This window comes from Felis catus, chromosome D3 (genome assembly GCF_018350175.1).
Source record: "Felis catus isolate Fca126 chromosome D3, F.catus_Fca126_mat1.0, whole genome shotgun sequence".
Lineage (NCBI taxonomy): Eukaryota > Metazoa > Chordata > Mammalia > Carnivora > Felidae > Felis > Felis catus.
In genome coordinates this window covers 21,502,521-21,519,035 of record NC_058379.1, presented here as the reverse complement: position 1 = coordinate 21,519,035, position 16,515 = coordinate 21,502,521, and the positions used below count along the sequence as shown (strand labels likewise).

The 16,515-nt window shown below is 43.0% G+C and overlaps 1 protein-coding gene across 27 annotated transcripts in view; it reads left to right on the top strand.

The window, feature by feature from the left end:
* SFI1 (SFI1 centrin binding protein) overlaps positions 1–16,515 on the top strand; it is a 104,429-nt gene that overhangs the window by 60,546 nt on the left and 27,368 nt on the right. For 22 of the 27 annotated variants that reach the window (XM_045041508.1, XM_045041519.1, XM_045041507.1 and 19 more), the window contains 6 exons: positions 3,972–4,128; positions 5,487–5,648; positions 7,468–7,538; positions 8,853–8,945; positions 11,236–11,333; positions 12,743–12,809. In XM_045041508.1, the coding sequence (XP_044897443.1) occupies positions 3,972–4,128; positions 5,487–5,648; positions 7,468–7,538; positions 8,853–8,945; positions 11,236–11,333; positions 12,743–12,809 (648 nt within the window). The remainder of the gene's footprint in view (positions 1–3,971; positions 4,129–5,486; positions 5,649–7,467; positions 7,539–8,852; positions 8,946–11,235; positions 11,334–12,742; positions 12,810–16,515) is intronic. The other 5 variants (XM_045041510.1, XM_045041532.1, XM_045041531.1 and 2 more) reach the window with 1 other exon arrangement.

Below are 16,515 nucleotides of genomic sequence, written 5' to 3'. Positions count from 1 at the left end.
AAGCATCCGAGTCTTGATTTCAACTCAGATCATGAGTGAGTCCCATGTTAGGCTGAGCACTGGGCATGGAGCCTGCTTGGGATATATTCATTCTCTCTTTCTCTCTCTCTCTCAAAAAAAATAAAATAAAATAAAATTAATGAAAGCAAAAAATCAAGCATTTTCCCTGCCTTTCCTGTATAAACTATATCTTTGCAAAACCAGAGGGTAGGCCTCTTTACAAAATTCCAGTTAGTAGATGCAGAAGGATTACTAGAATCAGAAAATCAGTTTTGCCACCCCTAATGAGAAAATGGATCTAAGCAGCAACCACTGACTGAGAAGACCATGAGGAAAAGTAATGGAGGGATCAGGCTAACTTCATCTGAAGCCACTGACAGTCTTGACATGGCTAAAACTGGGGCAGCCAGCCATGATGTGCCTCATGATGCGAGGTAGTGGGAGGCCCCAGCACCATTTGAGAAATGTTCTTGCCTAAAAATTTGAACATGACTCCAACCAAGTCTAACATGAATCTATCAGTTCCCAGGAAATATAGGGATCAAGGAGAAAAGTCAAAGACCCTTGCTGAGACAATCAGCCAAATCTAAAATGTGGGACATGTTTAGTGTCTCTGAAAAATTGGTGGCATGAAAGAGGAAAAGAGGCAGGGAAGAAAACTGTCCCATAAAAAGGAGAGATTTAAGTGACATAACCAAAATAAACCAAAAAGGATCGCTCTGGCTATGTAACCAAACCACACAAGTGTTCATCCATCCAATGCACAGCAAGCCAATAAAAACTGATACCAAACTTTTGCTGTGAAGAAAGATAGGCTACTTATTAGCGTGGCACCACCCAGGAGAACGAGAAGGTAATGTTCAAAAGTCCCAAACTGTTTTGGGCACCTGAGTGGCTCAGTTGGTTAAGCATCCGACTTCAGCTCTCTGGGCTCTCTGCCGTCCGTGCAGAGCCCACTTTGGATCCTCTGTCCCCCCTCTCTCTGACCCTCCCCTGCCTGTGCTCACTTGCTCTCTCTCTCTCAAAAATAAACATTAAAAATAAATAAATGAAACAAAAGTCCCAAACTCTCTAATGGCTTTACAAGCAGGGGTTTTTAAAGGGTGAAAATTCAGGGTAAGGGTCTCAGGGTCTTGGATCACACTTGATTAGAGTTAGGTCAGCTATCACATTTCCTTCCTTGATCATCTTGTCCCTTTTGGCATCTCCCAGTCTGGTTTCAGTGTGATTGTAGTGAGATGGTCGTTCTGCTTCAGGGACCCGGTTGTTCTGCATTGTGGGCCTGGAACTGCAAAACATTCTTAGGGATTGCATTAGCGATGTCATCTCTAGAGTACAAAGGCAAAAGTTCTACATCCTGTGACTATCACTAAGCTGCAAATTATTATTTTTTTTCTGGCAAACACAGCACATTGTTTTTGTTATCTCAGGCAGAACAGCATCCCACAGAGTTGTTGAGAGGCAAGTTTATGTTACTCCCTGAGGCATCTTTACAGGTTATTTTAACTAGTAAGTAGGGGCTACGTGACTCTGGTCAGAGGCAGCTAGAAGCCATATGTCTAAATTGTGGGTTCCAGGGAGGCTTGCATCCCTGGTTTCAGCTGTTGTGTTAAGAATAGACCATAAAAGATCAAGAATGAAAGCAGGGAGAGCAGTTAAGAAGCTATTACAAAATCCCAGGTGGGATTCTAGACAAGGATGATAGCAAGATGGTGTTGGATTCTGGGTATACCTTGAAGGTAATGCTGACAAGACTCGCTAATAGATGGTTAAGACGTAAAGCTTCAGAGAAAGAGTCCAAGGTGACTCCCAGGTTTCTGGCCTAAGTAACTGGAACAGTGGAGTTGCCATTTAGTAAAATGGGGAAGATGGAGGGGAGTTAGCTCCATTCTTTGCTTTGTGTCTTCAGCCTATATTATAGGCCTTTTGAACATCCTCAAGGAAATGTGAAGGAAGCAGTTGAATATATGTGGAGTATGGAGGACAGGTCCAGACCTGAGATGTAAATTTGGGAGTTCTTGGCATGCAGTTGGTATTTAGTCATGAAACTGCATCAAAGGACAAAGGGAGTGAGTATAGCTTGGGGGGTCGTGGGGGGAGGGCGATTAGTCCCAGGACTGAGCCTGGGAGGAATAAAGGCGAAGGTAGCCTGGGGAATCTGCAGGCCTGATTGGCCACGTCAGATGCTTCTGGCAGGTCAGGGAAGGTGAGGAGCGGAATTTGACCTTTGGATTGAGCAACGCGGAGATCATTGATGCTCTTGGCAAGAGCAGTTTCAGTGAGCCTGATGGGGAGAGGATTCATGAAGGCCTTCCTGGGAAAAGAGAAATGAGAAAATAGACCCTTCTTTTGAGGAGTCTGGAAAGAAAAGAACTCCAGTGTTAGCTGGATGGCAAAGTGGTGGTTTGCTTAGGAATCTGATTTATTCCTTTCGGGTAGTGTTTTTTGTGACAGTAATCTTTTCCCCACAGCTTTTTATTTTTGACAAACACCAAATGACAGATACTGTATTCTCTTCACTGGTTTATCCTATTGCCAACATCTTCCTACATTTGCTTTCTCTAAGTATGTCAATATATTTCTTTATATTTTCTGAGTCGCTTAAAGTTGCAGACATAAAAGTTTACCCTAAATACTTCAGCTTCTATCTCCTAAAAATAAGGATGTTCTTCTATATAATCACAATATCATTATCATATCTAAGACATTCAATATTAATATGGTAATATCTACAATACAATTCATATTTAAACCGTAGATTATTGCTATTTTAGTGTCAGGTCCAGGGTCCAATCAGAGGTCATCTGTTGTTTTCGATTGTCATATCCCTGAAAGGATTTGCATTTTAGGATTGGAGAAATAATAGCACATTCATACGCTGATTTTAAAAACCTAGTAGAGGGTGAAAACCAATGATGCAGAAGGAGGGGAAATTGCTAGTGATGAACCTGAGAAGGTGAGAGACATGGGATGTATCCATAGTGGGGGGTGAACTTCTGATGGAAGGGAGTATGGATACTTTATTCAGAGTAGCCAGAGGGAAGGCAGAGCCTGTGGGTAGGTGGGTAGGTAGATGTGAGAGAAGCTTGAGAAAATTCTCTTTTGATAGCTTTTGTTTTCTTGGTGAAATAGGAAGAATGGTATTCAGCTGAGAGGAAGGAAAGGAGAATAGGTGTTACAGGTTTAAGAAAAGAAGGTATGAAGTTGTCATCTGAGACTGTCATCTTCAAACTAGGGCATGCATATAGCTAGGCACACATGAAGACTTTGCTAAGGGTGCACAATTATGGATAGTCTTGAGGGAATCCTTTTGTAGACCCTCAACTTCTGCAGGTCACACTTCCCAGAAGCTAATGTGCCTGAGACGATAGGCTTCCTCCCACTTGGGGGAGAAAGGCAGACCCTCGCCTATCCCAAATCTGAATTAAATATATCACCCCTTGGATTGTCACAGCTTCTTGTCTGTTCGTTGATTTTATTATTCCTCTTTTTCCTTGTTGTTCTTTAAAAAAAATTTTTTTTAATGTTTATTTTTGAGAGAGAGAGAGAGAGAGAGAGAGAGAGAGAGAGAGAGAGACCGAGCATGAGTGGGGGAGGGGCAGAGAGAGAGGGAGACACAGAATTGGAAGCAGGCTCCAGGCTCTGAGCTGTCAGCACAGAGTCCGATGTGGGGCTCGAACCCACAAACTGTGAGATCATGACCTGAGCCATAGTCGGACCCTTAACCCACTGAGCCACCCAGGCACCCCTCCTTGTTCTTAATCCAGAAAATAAATTACTTTCTGGAAGTAGAATGTCCTTCTTAAAGAGCCTTTCACTGCAAATTTCTATAGCTCATGATCCTGCTTGGGAGTTGTTACTTCCTTGTTTCTAGTTTTAGCTTTGTATCTCAGTTTCTCTTTTCCCTTACCAGTACTTCACCTCTGTTTTCCTGCCTCTCCTTTGATTGTTGCCTTTTCTCTGGCTTTCAGGCTTGGTCACAGTGGCGGGAACAGCTCCTGTATGTCCAGAAGGAGAGACAGAAGATGGTCTCCGCAGTGAAACACCATCAGCACTGGCAAAAGTGGAAATCCCTGAAGGCCTGGCTTGGATACCTGCAGGTCCGCAGAGTGAAGAGACAGCAGAAGGGTGAGCAGGAAGTCCCAGGCTCCAGAGACAGAGGATCATGTCACAATTTACAGTCTTCTGCCAGTGGTGCTGCTCTTTATTAGGAGAGATATAACCAAAGGAAAAAAAAATAGAGATAACCACATTATGCCACAAATTTTGGAAAAAGATTGAGGAGGAACATACATCATCTTCAATTCACATTTAAGTTATTTCCTTCTGGCCTTTTCCACTAAAAATATTTTTTTTTCAACAGGGTTTAATTATTACATAAATACTGTGATTATTTATGATTAATAGGATACATACAACTTTGTATCTTTTTCTACACAACTAAACATTTTCCTATGTCTTTCAGTATTCTTCATAAATGTTATTTTTTTAATGATTGTCTGCATTTTGTAGGATGGCTTACCTTAATCTATTTAGCCACTCTTGTATCTATAGATATTTGGATTGTTTCTACTTCTCCCCAATTATGCAACCCATGTGATATAGGATATTGAGGGTTTTTTTAATCACTATTCTCATGGTTTAGTTTCCCAATTAGAGTTCAGAAGTAATAACACACTGATCATGATCGTTGGTACTTTCTGTACTTTGGTTTCTGGAGCCCACACAGAAGTGAGTCAAGCAGCGTGCTAGACGTGGCTGGCTTTCACCCAGGCCTCCCTCCTGGGCTGCCAGGCCAGCACTGCCTTTTGGGAGAGTTTGAATGTGTCTGTCTGAGGATAATGAAGGAGACCCACTGTCTGGTTGCCCAAGCCTGGAAGGTGAAGGCATGAAGCTATTTAGCATGATAAGCTGTTATTTAGGCACTGACTAATGTGCCCCTCTTTACAGCATTTGAATTCCATTTCAATTCCCTTCCACTTCCTGGACTTCAGTTCATCAGGCCATTAGCTAATTAGTATTAAAAGCAGGTGACTGGCAGCCAGGATCAGTCTGGCTAAAAGCTCGAAAAACACCTTTGCCAGCATGGTGACCAAGTTGTGTCATTGAGTCAATCCCTGAAGTCCCACCCAGGAGACATCAGTAAAGAGGCAAATGTGAAAGAGTCTTCTTTGAAAGCAGCCGCCACCATTCCTGGTCATCAGTAGTTAAGTGGAAGCCTCAACTCTTTAATAGAACTGATTTTGTAACATCCTCCTCCCTAAAATTACAGACCTTTTCTCTTTCCTTGGAGAGAAGAAGTGTAGCTAAGGGCTTCCAAATTACCCTCCCCTGCCTAAAAAAAACTTTTATTTTAGAATTCTTTGTAAGAACATCCTCGAATCCCTGCTGTCTGCCAGTAGTAGGGTGCAGCTTATCTTAAAGATGCTTCCAGCTCATCTCTCAACCTTGCAGGGGGCAGCACGTAGTTACTTTCTTTGTTGCAGACATGGCTGAGCGATTCCACCGGGTCACTGTGCTCCAGACACACTTCTGTGATTGGCAGTGGGCCTGGGAGCGGAAGGAGAGTTTGTATGCTGTGCACGCACGCGTGGAAGGGCTGGCCAGGAAGATGGCAATGCGGCGGGCCTTTACTCATTGGAAACACTGTATCCTTTTCAGTCACCCAGCCCTATCCATCACCACAGCCAGGGCATCATGAGCTCAGCAGCCTTTGAGACAAAGGGCAGGAGATATTTGGAAAACAATTACTGACAATATAAGGTGGTCCTGATCTCTGTTTTCTTTTTAAAAAATTTTTCACTGGACATGTGCTTGCAAAAGAGTATGTGTAGTACACATTAACAGTTTAATGAATGGTATTAAAATACCTGTGTACCCACTACCCAACTTAAAAATTAGAACCTTGCTGGGGCACCTGGGTGGCTCGGTCAGTTAATTGTCCGACTTCGGCTCGGGTCATGATCTCACGGTTTGTGAGTTTGAGCCCCGCATCAGACTCTGTGCTGACAGCCTGGAGCCTGCTTTGGATTCTGTGTCTCCGTCTCTCTCTGCCCTTCCCCCACTCGTGGTCTGTCTCTCTCTTTCTCTCTCTCTCAAAAATAAATAATAAAAAAACATGAAAAAAAGAAATTAGAACCCTGCCAATTTGCTAACACTGTTCATCCTTGATTGCATTTCCTTTCCTCCCCCTCAGTGGTAATCCCACTATCCTGAATTTTATGTTGCCATTTCATTGCTTTTCTTTACCCACTAGGTGGTGGAAATAGCCATGGCTGTGTGTTTCTTGGCAGCCCTAACATTATGATCATAGTTTCCATTTATTGGGCTTTACCATGTACAGACTATGCATTATCTGTTTAACCCTCATAGCAACCCTGTGGAGCAGATGTCAGTATTTCCATTTTATAGATGAGGAAACCGAGATTCAAGGGGGCTCAATTATTGTCAAAGTCACAGCATATCATTGAGCAGAGCCAGGAGCTTTTAACCCAGGCATTTGACTCCGGTGCTTTGACTCCTGTGCACATGTCCATAATCACTGCCCTCATTACAGTATGTGCCCAGATGTGCAGATTCAGTCAAGGAGATGGGGCTTGAGCTGACTTTGTCCTTAAAGGATCACAAGGTCACCTAGCAAAGTCGGGAAGAGTGTTTCAGGTGGAAGGAATGGCATTTACACATAGATGAAGAAAAGATCCAAGGGCAGTGACAGGGATCTGTTACAGAGCTGTGGGGGTATGGATGGCAGTAGGGCAGTGCAGGTTAGATACAGGCTAGGGAACAGCTTGTAGAGCCCTGGATGCAGCGGTCAGGAATTTGGGCTTTCTCCTGATGGCACTGGGGATCCTCTGGAGGTGTTTAAGAAGAGAAGTGATGGAGCAGGTTTGTACTTGGAGGTCTGGATTACAGGGCAAAGCTGGCACGAGGAGAGCAGTTACATGAGACTCTCGCCAGTCTGTGTGAGGAGCAAGTCAGATGCACTGCAGGGCATCAGGGGTGGGAACAGAAAAGCAGGAGAGATTTCAGAGGAGACCAGATGGACTTGGCAGCCCAGTAGATGGAGAGAGTGGGAGGAGAAGGTTTGAAAATAACTCCAAGGTTTTTAGCTGAAACATCTGACTGGGGTTTTGGTGCCAAAACAAAGGATGCAGGAAGACAGGAGAGCTTTAGATAAGGTTACTTGCAAATGTTTACTGTAATTCGTGGCAATTTATCTCAACTGTTCTTGCCTGTCATCAAATGGGCATCAGAAGGGAGAAAGGCAAGGCCAACTGTTTGATAAGCAACTCACAGTTTCCCTTTGCCTCCTCCTCTTCCTGGGATCATCAGGAGGAGGCAGAGGTGGACGTAGGCCACCTGGCATGCCTGTTTTCCCTCAAGCCAGGACCCTCCCGATGGGTCACTGGGTTGCAGTGTGCTGGGGTGGGAACACTTTTGAGATGAAAGGCCTTAACTCCCTGGCGGATGTGCTGCTGTGCACCGAAGAAGCGGCCCAGTGGAAGGCGGCAGAAGATCACAGCAGACACAGCTTGCTGGTGAGAACACGGAAGCCTCTCAAGGCCTTTTTTTTTTTTTTTTCTTCTTCAGGAACTGCCAAAGTTTTAGTGTTTAATATTTAACAGCACAACTGACCAAGGTCCAAGATGTGACATTACCATGTTTAAAAAACTCTACAAACTAATTATAAAAGCTATAAACTAATTATATAGTATGTGATAAGAAGAAAGCACACTTTATAATAGAAAGCCTATCTACACGTAGGAGTTGCTTCAAAACCATAGTTACCAACCCTGCTTAACCATCCACTTTTGGGGAACCCAGGCCCACATAATGCTCTTCAAGTATATCTGGTTGTGGGATTAGCTTCACTCAAGAAGCTCTGTTCCATTGTACGTGTCCCTGTTTTCATTTTGGATAAGAAATGGTAATGGTGTGGGGTCAGAGGGTCTGGAGCTGTAAGGGAAACTTGGAGGTGATCTAGTACTGCACTTTTTTACATGGTGGGCCCTCTTTTTCTTCTCTTGTTTTTAAGTACTCTCTACTACACCCAATACGTGACTTGAACTCACGACCCCAAGGGCGGGCCCTCTTTTTAATTGTGGGAACCTAGTCTGTGAAATCAATCAACGCAGAAATTCTGCGGATGAAGCAGGGTCTGGGGAGCAGTCCCTCTTCTGCTGCTCTCCCCAACCCTCACCACATAAGGAGATCTTCAGACACTTTCAGGAGCCTCTGGGGTTCCACAGACCACAATATGAAAACCCCTAAACGCTTCACTTCTGTCTCAGAAAACTGGAGCCCAGGGCATTGGAGAATAGGCTTTGCTTAGGTGACATGTGAGGCAGTATTGCTGGAGCTGGAGCCAGTCTCGCGTCTTGCCCCTACCCCAGCCCCCCTACTCACCAAGGCTTCCCTCTCCTCCTTTGATTCTATTCTACAAAACTACTTTCTAATTGTATAAGTGTGCATGTTGACACCCCCTCCACACACACATGGCTTGAAAAAAACACACCATAAGCTAAAAGTCTGTCTCTTTTTCTGAGAGGCAAAGTTGATGTTTTTAACCTTTGTCTGTAGTGTTCCCTCTGGGCCATGGTATCTCTCCTGGTCAGAGGTGAGGGTGTGTTTGTTCTTGTGCAGTAACAGTGGACAGCGGAGGATCAGTTAGACAGCTATTTATTAAGTGCCTACTGTGTGGGCTGGCTTGTATCAGACTCCCAACTGAATCTCAAAGCAGAAAGGATCCCAGGGACATGGGAGCAGCTGTGAATATCCACGACTGAGCCTCTGGCTTACTTTTACAGATGCTGCTGATTTGTAACTAGTTGTGTCCTTCCTTCTATTCACAGCACTTCTGTTTTCGAGCCCTAAAAGACAATGTGACCCACGCCCGTCTCCAGCAAATAAAAAGGAACCTCGCTCACCAGCAGCATGACATAATGGTGAGGGTCATCTGTATGAAGGGACCTCTGATGGCCATTGTAGAGTTTTGTCCAGACTTTTTAGACTCCAAAACCTTAGTGTCCATTTTCTCTAGTTAGCCATACTGCCTAACTCTTGGTTTTCCCTAATCTCATTTTTTATCTGTTTGCTCAGAAATTTGATAGCAGACTCAGAGGTCAGGCTCCTGATCTAGGGAATACACTTTGAGTCTTGCATTCCAGGTGGTGTTTGCACTGGGAATCTGTTGTCTTCAGTGGTTGGTTTACCTGAGGGCAACAAACATCCTATCTCTACTTATAGATCGTGTTTCTGGGTTTAGGAGGATGGGGTTTTTTGGTTTTGTTTTTCATTATGAAAATGTTCAAACATACAGAAAAATATAAAGAACAGTATAATGAACATTTATATACTTACAATCTAAATTCAAATATTAGCTGATTATTAATATTTACATTTTTTTGCTGAATCATTTTAAAGTAAATTACAGACAACATGAAACATTACGCCTAAACTTTTCGGCATGCATCTCCCAAAAATAACATTTTCCTTCATAACCACAATATCATTGTCATCCTTAATAAAATGAACAGTAATTCCCTAATTTGATCCAATGCCCAGCCCATATTCAGATCTTCACAGTTGCCCTCAAAATGTCTTTATAGATGTTTTTTTCAAACCAGGATCCAATAAAGGGTTGGTGACTCACTATATTTGGTTATATCTTTAAGCCTCTTAATAACAGCCCTCCTCCTTCTACTTCTTTTGCTTAACATGTTTATCTTGTAATTGTAGTAAAAAAAAAAAAATAACAAAATTTATCATCTTAACCACTGTCAAGAGTACAATTCAGTGACATTGAGCACATTTCCATTATTGTGCAACCATCACTGCCATCCATCTCCAGAACTTTTTTCATCTTGAAAAACTAAAATTCTGTCTCCATCAAACACTAACTTCCCATTCTCCTCCCCCCTCCACCCTCAGCACCTGACAACCACCTTTCTCCTTTCTGTCTCTATGAATTTGACTACTGTAGGAACCTCATATTTACAGTACATGCCCTTTGTTTGTTTGTTTTAGCGTTTATTTTTGAGAATTGGAGACTGAGCATGAGCAGGGGAGGGGCAGAGAGAGAGGGAGACACAGAATCTGAAGCAGGCTCCGGGCTCTGAGCGGTCAGCATAGCTGAGATTATGACATGAGCCAAAGTCAGATGCTTAGCTGAGCCACTCAGGTGCCCCCAGTACATACCCTTTTGTGACTGACTTAGTTCACTTAGCATAAGGTGTACTTTTTTTTTCAGTCACACTGATTTTTGGAAAAGAAGGGCCAACTATTTTGTACAATATTCCATACTCTCGATTTATCGGTTTCCTTTTGATGCCATTTCATCTTTCTTTTTTTAAAATATTGTTCGTGTAAACTAACGGTTAGATTTAAGGGCTTGATTAGATTGAAGTTAAACTTTTTTCCTTTTTTTTTTTTTAGCAAGCCTATTTCATAGGCAGTAATATCTGATAATATCAGTTTTAACTTTTAAAATGGCATTGTTGGGGCACCTGGGTGGCGCAGTCGGTTAAGCGTCCGACTTCAGCCAGGTCACGATCTCGCGATCTGTGAGTTCGAGCCCCGCGTCAGGCTCTGGGCTGATGGCTCAGAGCCTGGAGCCTGTTTCCGATTCTGTGTCTCCCTCTCTCTCTGCCCCTCCCCCGTTCATGCTCTGTCTCTCTCTGTCCCAAAAATAAATAAACATTGGAAAAAAAAATTTTTTAAATGGCATTGTTGGGGCACCTGGGTGGCTCAGTTAAGCATCCGACTTCAGCTCAGGTCATGATCCCATGGTTCATGAGTTTGAGCCCCGCATCAGGCTCTGTGCTGACAGCTCAGAGCCTGGAGCCTGCTTCGGATTCTGTGTCTCCCTCTCCCTATCTCTCTCTCTGCCTGTGTGCCCCTCTTCTCTCTCTCTCTCAAAAATAAAACAAACAAAAAAAGATAAAATGCCATTGTCTTCTATGAGGCCCAGATGAGGAATAGCTTCAGCTTCTTCATTCTGATTTCCATAAACTGGAAAATCCATCTTTTTGCCTTTTATGTTGGCCCACAATAGCTCTGTATAGCTTAGCTGTAAATATTTTGTAAACTTGTTATATGTTGGGTACTCCCGGCTAAGGTAATTCCTGCTTTGGGGGAACTTGTGGTCTTTTGGGGTAAGGATTTGCTAATAGATTAAGAGAGATCATTTTACCTTTTGGCTTAATAAACCTCTGTTTCCTTCCTGTTTTACTTCAGCTGCTGCACAGGTTCTGGAACCTCTGGCAGTCTCGAATTGAGCAGAGGGAAGAGAGGGAGCAGCTCCCCTCACTGCGTGCTGCCTGGGACCACTGCAGGTAGGAACTCTGGCCTTCTCCTGGGGCTCTCTGGGGACTGACTCGCTGCACTCCAGAAGTGAGCGCTTACTGTCCCTGCATGACTAGGCAGATTTAGAAAGGCCCTGCTATAAACCAGCAGTTCCTGAGCTTGCATTTTCCTTTTAGCTCATCAGATGAGAGGTGGAGTGAAGATGTTTGTGTTGGTTCTTGGTCCCCATAGTTTAAAGTATGTACCTGTTGGTTCTCTGCCTCAATCCTTCAGGCTGCAGTGACGCTCACATCTTAGAATTCATGCATTGATCGTGTTAAAGAGAAGGCTTAGGCGAGTGAGTATTTGTGGCTTGGTCTTGAAGAATGCAGCGAGTGTCTTGAGTTTTTTGGAGTTAATTATTCAATTAAAATAAATAAGCACTACATGTCTGTGAGGAAGGGAGGTATAAAGTGAAAAATGAAAGCTCTCTGAATCCCTCCAATTCCTAAGTCCAATTCATTAGGTTCTTCAGAGGGAACCACTGTTCACTTTCTTGCTGCCAGAAATGTTCAACGTGCCCTCCTCCCCGGTAGTATAATCAACTTGATTCGCATAGTTGTGGGTCCCATTTTGGAGCATTTTTTTAATGGGTTGTTGAGAATCTCATTATTTAACTAAACTTGGAGTTATCAGGGTCTGTCATTGCTCTAAATCCTGGTTTACAGAACTGAATGTGGTTCTCACTCTTAGTATCACTTTTGTGAAAGGAGCTTGTCACAGACCCAGGTGGTCCTACAAGCCCCAGACTAGTCATAAAACCAGAAAGTTCAGGATAGTTAGGGGATTTCATATGTATTACTCAAGTTCCAGAGACACTGTGCTTGGTGATCTACTTAGGTTTGTAAGAAAGTTGTCAAAATTTGGGGACAAGCCACAGCCCAAAATCGGGTTGACAGATTTCATGTTGAATAATAGGTTCTTATTTCTCTCTCTCCCAGAGTGAAACCCATGGGGTGCCTTTAATGCTAAGATGTAACCACACCCAGACTTTCCAGTCTTAAAAAAACAAGCAACATTTTAATTTTTATTTTATTTTAATTTAATTTAATTTAATTTAATTTAAATATTTTATTTCATTTCATTCCATTCCATTCCATTCCATTCCATTCCACTCCACTCCACTCCACTCCACTCCACTCCATTTACTTACGAGAGTGAGTGTGCATGGGAGCAGGGGCAGAGCAGAGGGAGAAAAAGATTCTTAAGCAGGCTCCATGCTCAGCACGGAGCCCGATGCAGGACTTGATCTCACAATTGTGAGATCGTGATCTGAGCTGAAATCAAGAGTCAGACGCTTAACCAACTGAGCCACTCAGGTGCCCCCAAACAGCATTTTTAAGACCCAAAGCCTGAAAGTGCAATAGGCAATACCTTGGTGTTATGTGTTTTATTTCAGAATAACGTTGCTATGCAAGTGTATCAAATTGTGGTTACGGTATACTCAGAAGAGACGATACAAGCAGGTATGGAGTACTTCATAGTAGATAATTCCACTGGGTTACATTCTTGGATCCATTTGCTTTGGAAAGATTCTTGGAAAAGAGCTATACTAAGGGGTCTTAGTGTTCTGATTTGGAAGAGGGGTTGCTGTAAAAAGCTCAAAGGTATTTCCCCCAGATCCCTCTAGTGACATTGGAAAGTTTGCTTAAGCCCCATTCCTTCATCTGCTGGGAAAACGCACATGCTGAGAGTGATGAGCTCTTAACCAGCCATTCCATTCACATCATTACTCACTTATTATATTAGGTGGCCAACCTTCAGGAAGTACTGGAAAAGGTACAGAACGTAAGTGCTGTGTCTGAGCACTAAACAGTGTGAGACCAGTACCCACAGCAGGTGGGAGGATGTGAGGGTCAGGCTGGCAAATTAGTAAAGGTAGATTGAGAAAGGATTCAGTTCCATTTTTTTTAAAGTTTTATTTAAGTAATCTCTACACCTGACGTGGGGCTCAAACTCACAACCCCGAGATGAAGAGTTGCATGCTCTTCTAACTGAGCCAGCCAGGCGCCCTCTAATCAGTTACATTTAAGAAAGACTCATTTAGCATCTGCTGTACCTCAGACACTGCTAAGCACTGAGAATACAGTTGTGATACGAACCAAGTAAAATTCCTGCTCCCGCAGGCCTTGTAATTTAGCACCAGGGTGGCAAATTAGCTGTAATGATGGGAGCAGCTGTTGAGAGTGCTGAACCAAGGATTTCAAGGCCACCTTTAGGCTTGGGGGAATTTGTGTTCAACTGATAATGTCTGCATGGGCATTGCAGTAGTAAGTGGTGCTGCCCATGGCTCTTTTTGGCCATCCATGGTGAAATGGAGGAAGACACAAACCAAACTCCTGCCAGTTGTTTTTCTGCTGCCTTCTCCACCCCCACCACCGTCTGCTTCTAAAGTCTAACACATGAATCTGAAGAATTTGGCTGTTTCCTCATAGTGTTGAGATAGAATCTGAATTTTCTAACAAGGTGTACAAACTCCTTTGGGAGCTGGTCTCTGGCTGTTTCTCTGCCCTTTCCTATTACCACTCTGTTCCTTCATAACAGCTAAGCTGCAAGTCCTTCCCTGAATGTGCTTCTCACTGTACCTGCACTTTTTTTCTTAAGTTTACTTATTTATTTTGAGAGAGAGAGAGATGGCAGGGGAGTGGCAGAGACAGGGAGAGAGAATCACAAGCAGGCTCCGTGTTGTCAGCACAGAGCTCAGTGTGGGGCTTGATCTCACAAACCATGAGATCATGACCTGAGCCAAAATCAAGAGCTGGTCGCTTAACCAGCTGAGCCACCCAGGCATCTCTGTACCTGCACTTCCCTGTCCCTCCTACCTGTTCAGCTCAGGTGCTACCTCTTTCCCCAGCGCCACACCACGTGTGGTTTTACCAGCATATTCATCATATCATTATGTAGGTGTCTACATGCCTCTCTCCTGCCAGACTGTGAGCTACTTGAGGGTAGACCCTGTCTCTCTCTTCTCAGCTCGACAGTGTTGACAAAGGGAAGGTGCCAACTAATGTTTAGACAAATGAATGAACAAACAAGTGAACAGACAGACTGCCATTGGTTGCTTTGGAGTTTTTCCTAAAGATCATCCCAATTCTTGCTCTTTGGGTGGTACCAGCCTAGGGCATCGTTTGCCTTCCAAACCTGGAAAATGCTTAGAGTTGCTGCATTATTTGACATTCCTTTGGATGACGTGGCTGTTTCTGAAAGGATGTTGCCACTTGGTCTCTTAAGCTCATTTAATGCAAGCTCACCAGAAGATAGAGACCTTTTAGGAAAAGAATCTGCTTGCTAGGGTTGAAAAGTGTTTATTTAAGGTGGAAAAGAAACAGAGTCTCCTATTTTCCTCCTGGAAAAAGAGAGCCCCTGGACACTGGGACCCAGCATTGGTGGAAAGGTCAAGGCAAGTGTCAGTGTTCTTATCTCTCACACTGCTCTTACATGGCCTGCATAATATAGAAGGTCTGAAAAATAGTAAGAGCCCTTGCTTAGTTGCTGTTGGATTTTTTTTTTTTTTCAAATCTTTAGCTAACAATCTGAACGTCATCTAAGGAGATGACATCAGAGAACATCAAGTTCTTTAGGGAGAACATCAGTTCTTTCTATTTCAGGCAAAGATAAAAGTATTATTCATTGTGGGTTTCTTTCTTTTTAAAAAGTAATACGTAAAGAATGGCAAAATGTTTGCTGATTGTTGGTGCTAGATGGTAAGTTCATGGGGATTCATTATAGTATTGCTTCTACTTCTGTTTACATTTGAAAATGTAAATGCCCTTAAGCAATATATAGACATTATAATTTGAGAAGTGTAGGAATACATAAAAGAAAAAAAAAAAAAATAAAACACCCATAGTCTTAAGATAACATTTGGTGAGTAAGTCTGGTATCTTTTTTCCTCTGTGTGTGTAGGAGTATGTATATCATATATTCACACACACACACATATGCTTACTGTTCAGTTATCTGTTGCTATGTGAAAAATCACCCCAAACCCAGTGGCTTAAAAAAACAACCATTTTGGGGCGCCTGGGTGGCTCAGTCGGTTAGGCGTCCGACTTCGGCTCAGGCCACGATCTCGCGGTCCGTGAGTTTGAGCCCCGCGTCGGGCCCTGTGCTGACTGCTCAGAGCCTGGAGCCTGTTTCAGATTCTGTGTTTCCCTCTCTCTCTGACCCTCCCCCATTCATGCTCTGTCTCTCTCTGTCTCAAAAATAAATAAACATTAAAAAAAATTAAAAAAAAAAAACAACCATTTTATTATGCCTATGGATTCTGTGGGTCAAAAATTGAAAGAAGACATAACAAAGATGGTTGGTCTTTGCTCCATGATTATTGGGGCCTCAGCTGGGAAGTCTGATGGCAGGGCATTAGGATCATCTAGAAGTTTCTTCTCACATGGCTGGTTCCTGGACTGGAATAACTCGAAGACTGAGCTCATCTGGGATTGTTAACCAGAGCACCTACATCAGGCTTCTCTGAGAGGCTTGGATTGCCTCACGCATGATGATGGTGACCTCAGGGCGGTCAGACTTCCTGTGTCGCTGCTCACTCCAAAAGTGTCACAGTGAACCAGACACAAGCTGTGTGGCCTTTCATGACCCAGCCTCCGAAGTCACATGTTGATATTGTCACCATTCTCTGTTGATCAAAGCAGTCACTATCCTGCCCAGATTCAAGGGGATGGGACTTTTCAGTAAAGGAAGACCCAAGAATTTGAGGTCCTGTTTTAAAATCTGCCACATGTTTTATCCCAAAGTTTTGGATCATGAAGGCATATGTATTTTTTTATGTTGGTTTTCTGTCTTCCTACTGATATTTAGTGATACAGTAGTAGCCTTTCATAATTACATAAAAATTTAAAGAATCTGTATTGCAAATAAACATCATAAAATCAAAAGATATATTACAGGGTGGGAACAGTGTTGTTAACACACATGACAAAGAACTGATAAATTTCGTAAGGTTCAAAAAGCCCATTTATATCACTGAGGTAAGCACTGGCAGATGTAAAACAGGCAATGGTATGAACACTTAGTACATAGGACAAAACATTTAGATATATGCATGTGTATATGCACACACACACAAATGTGTGAAGAGATGCTCAACCTGTTTTTAAAGTAAAAATCTCTTCCTTCTCATATTTCATTCTTCACCTATTGTGTTGACAAAGATTA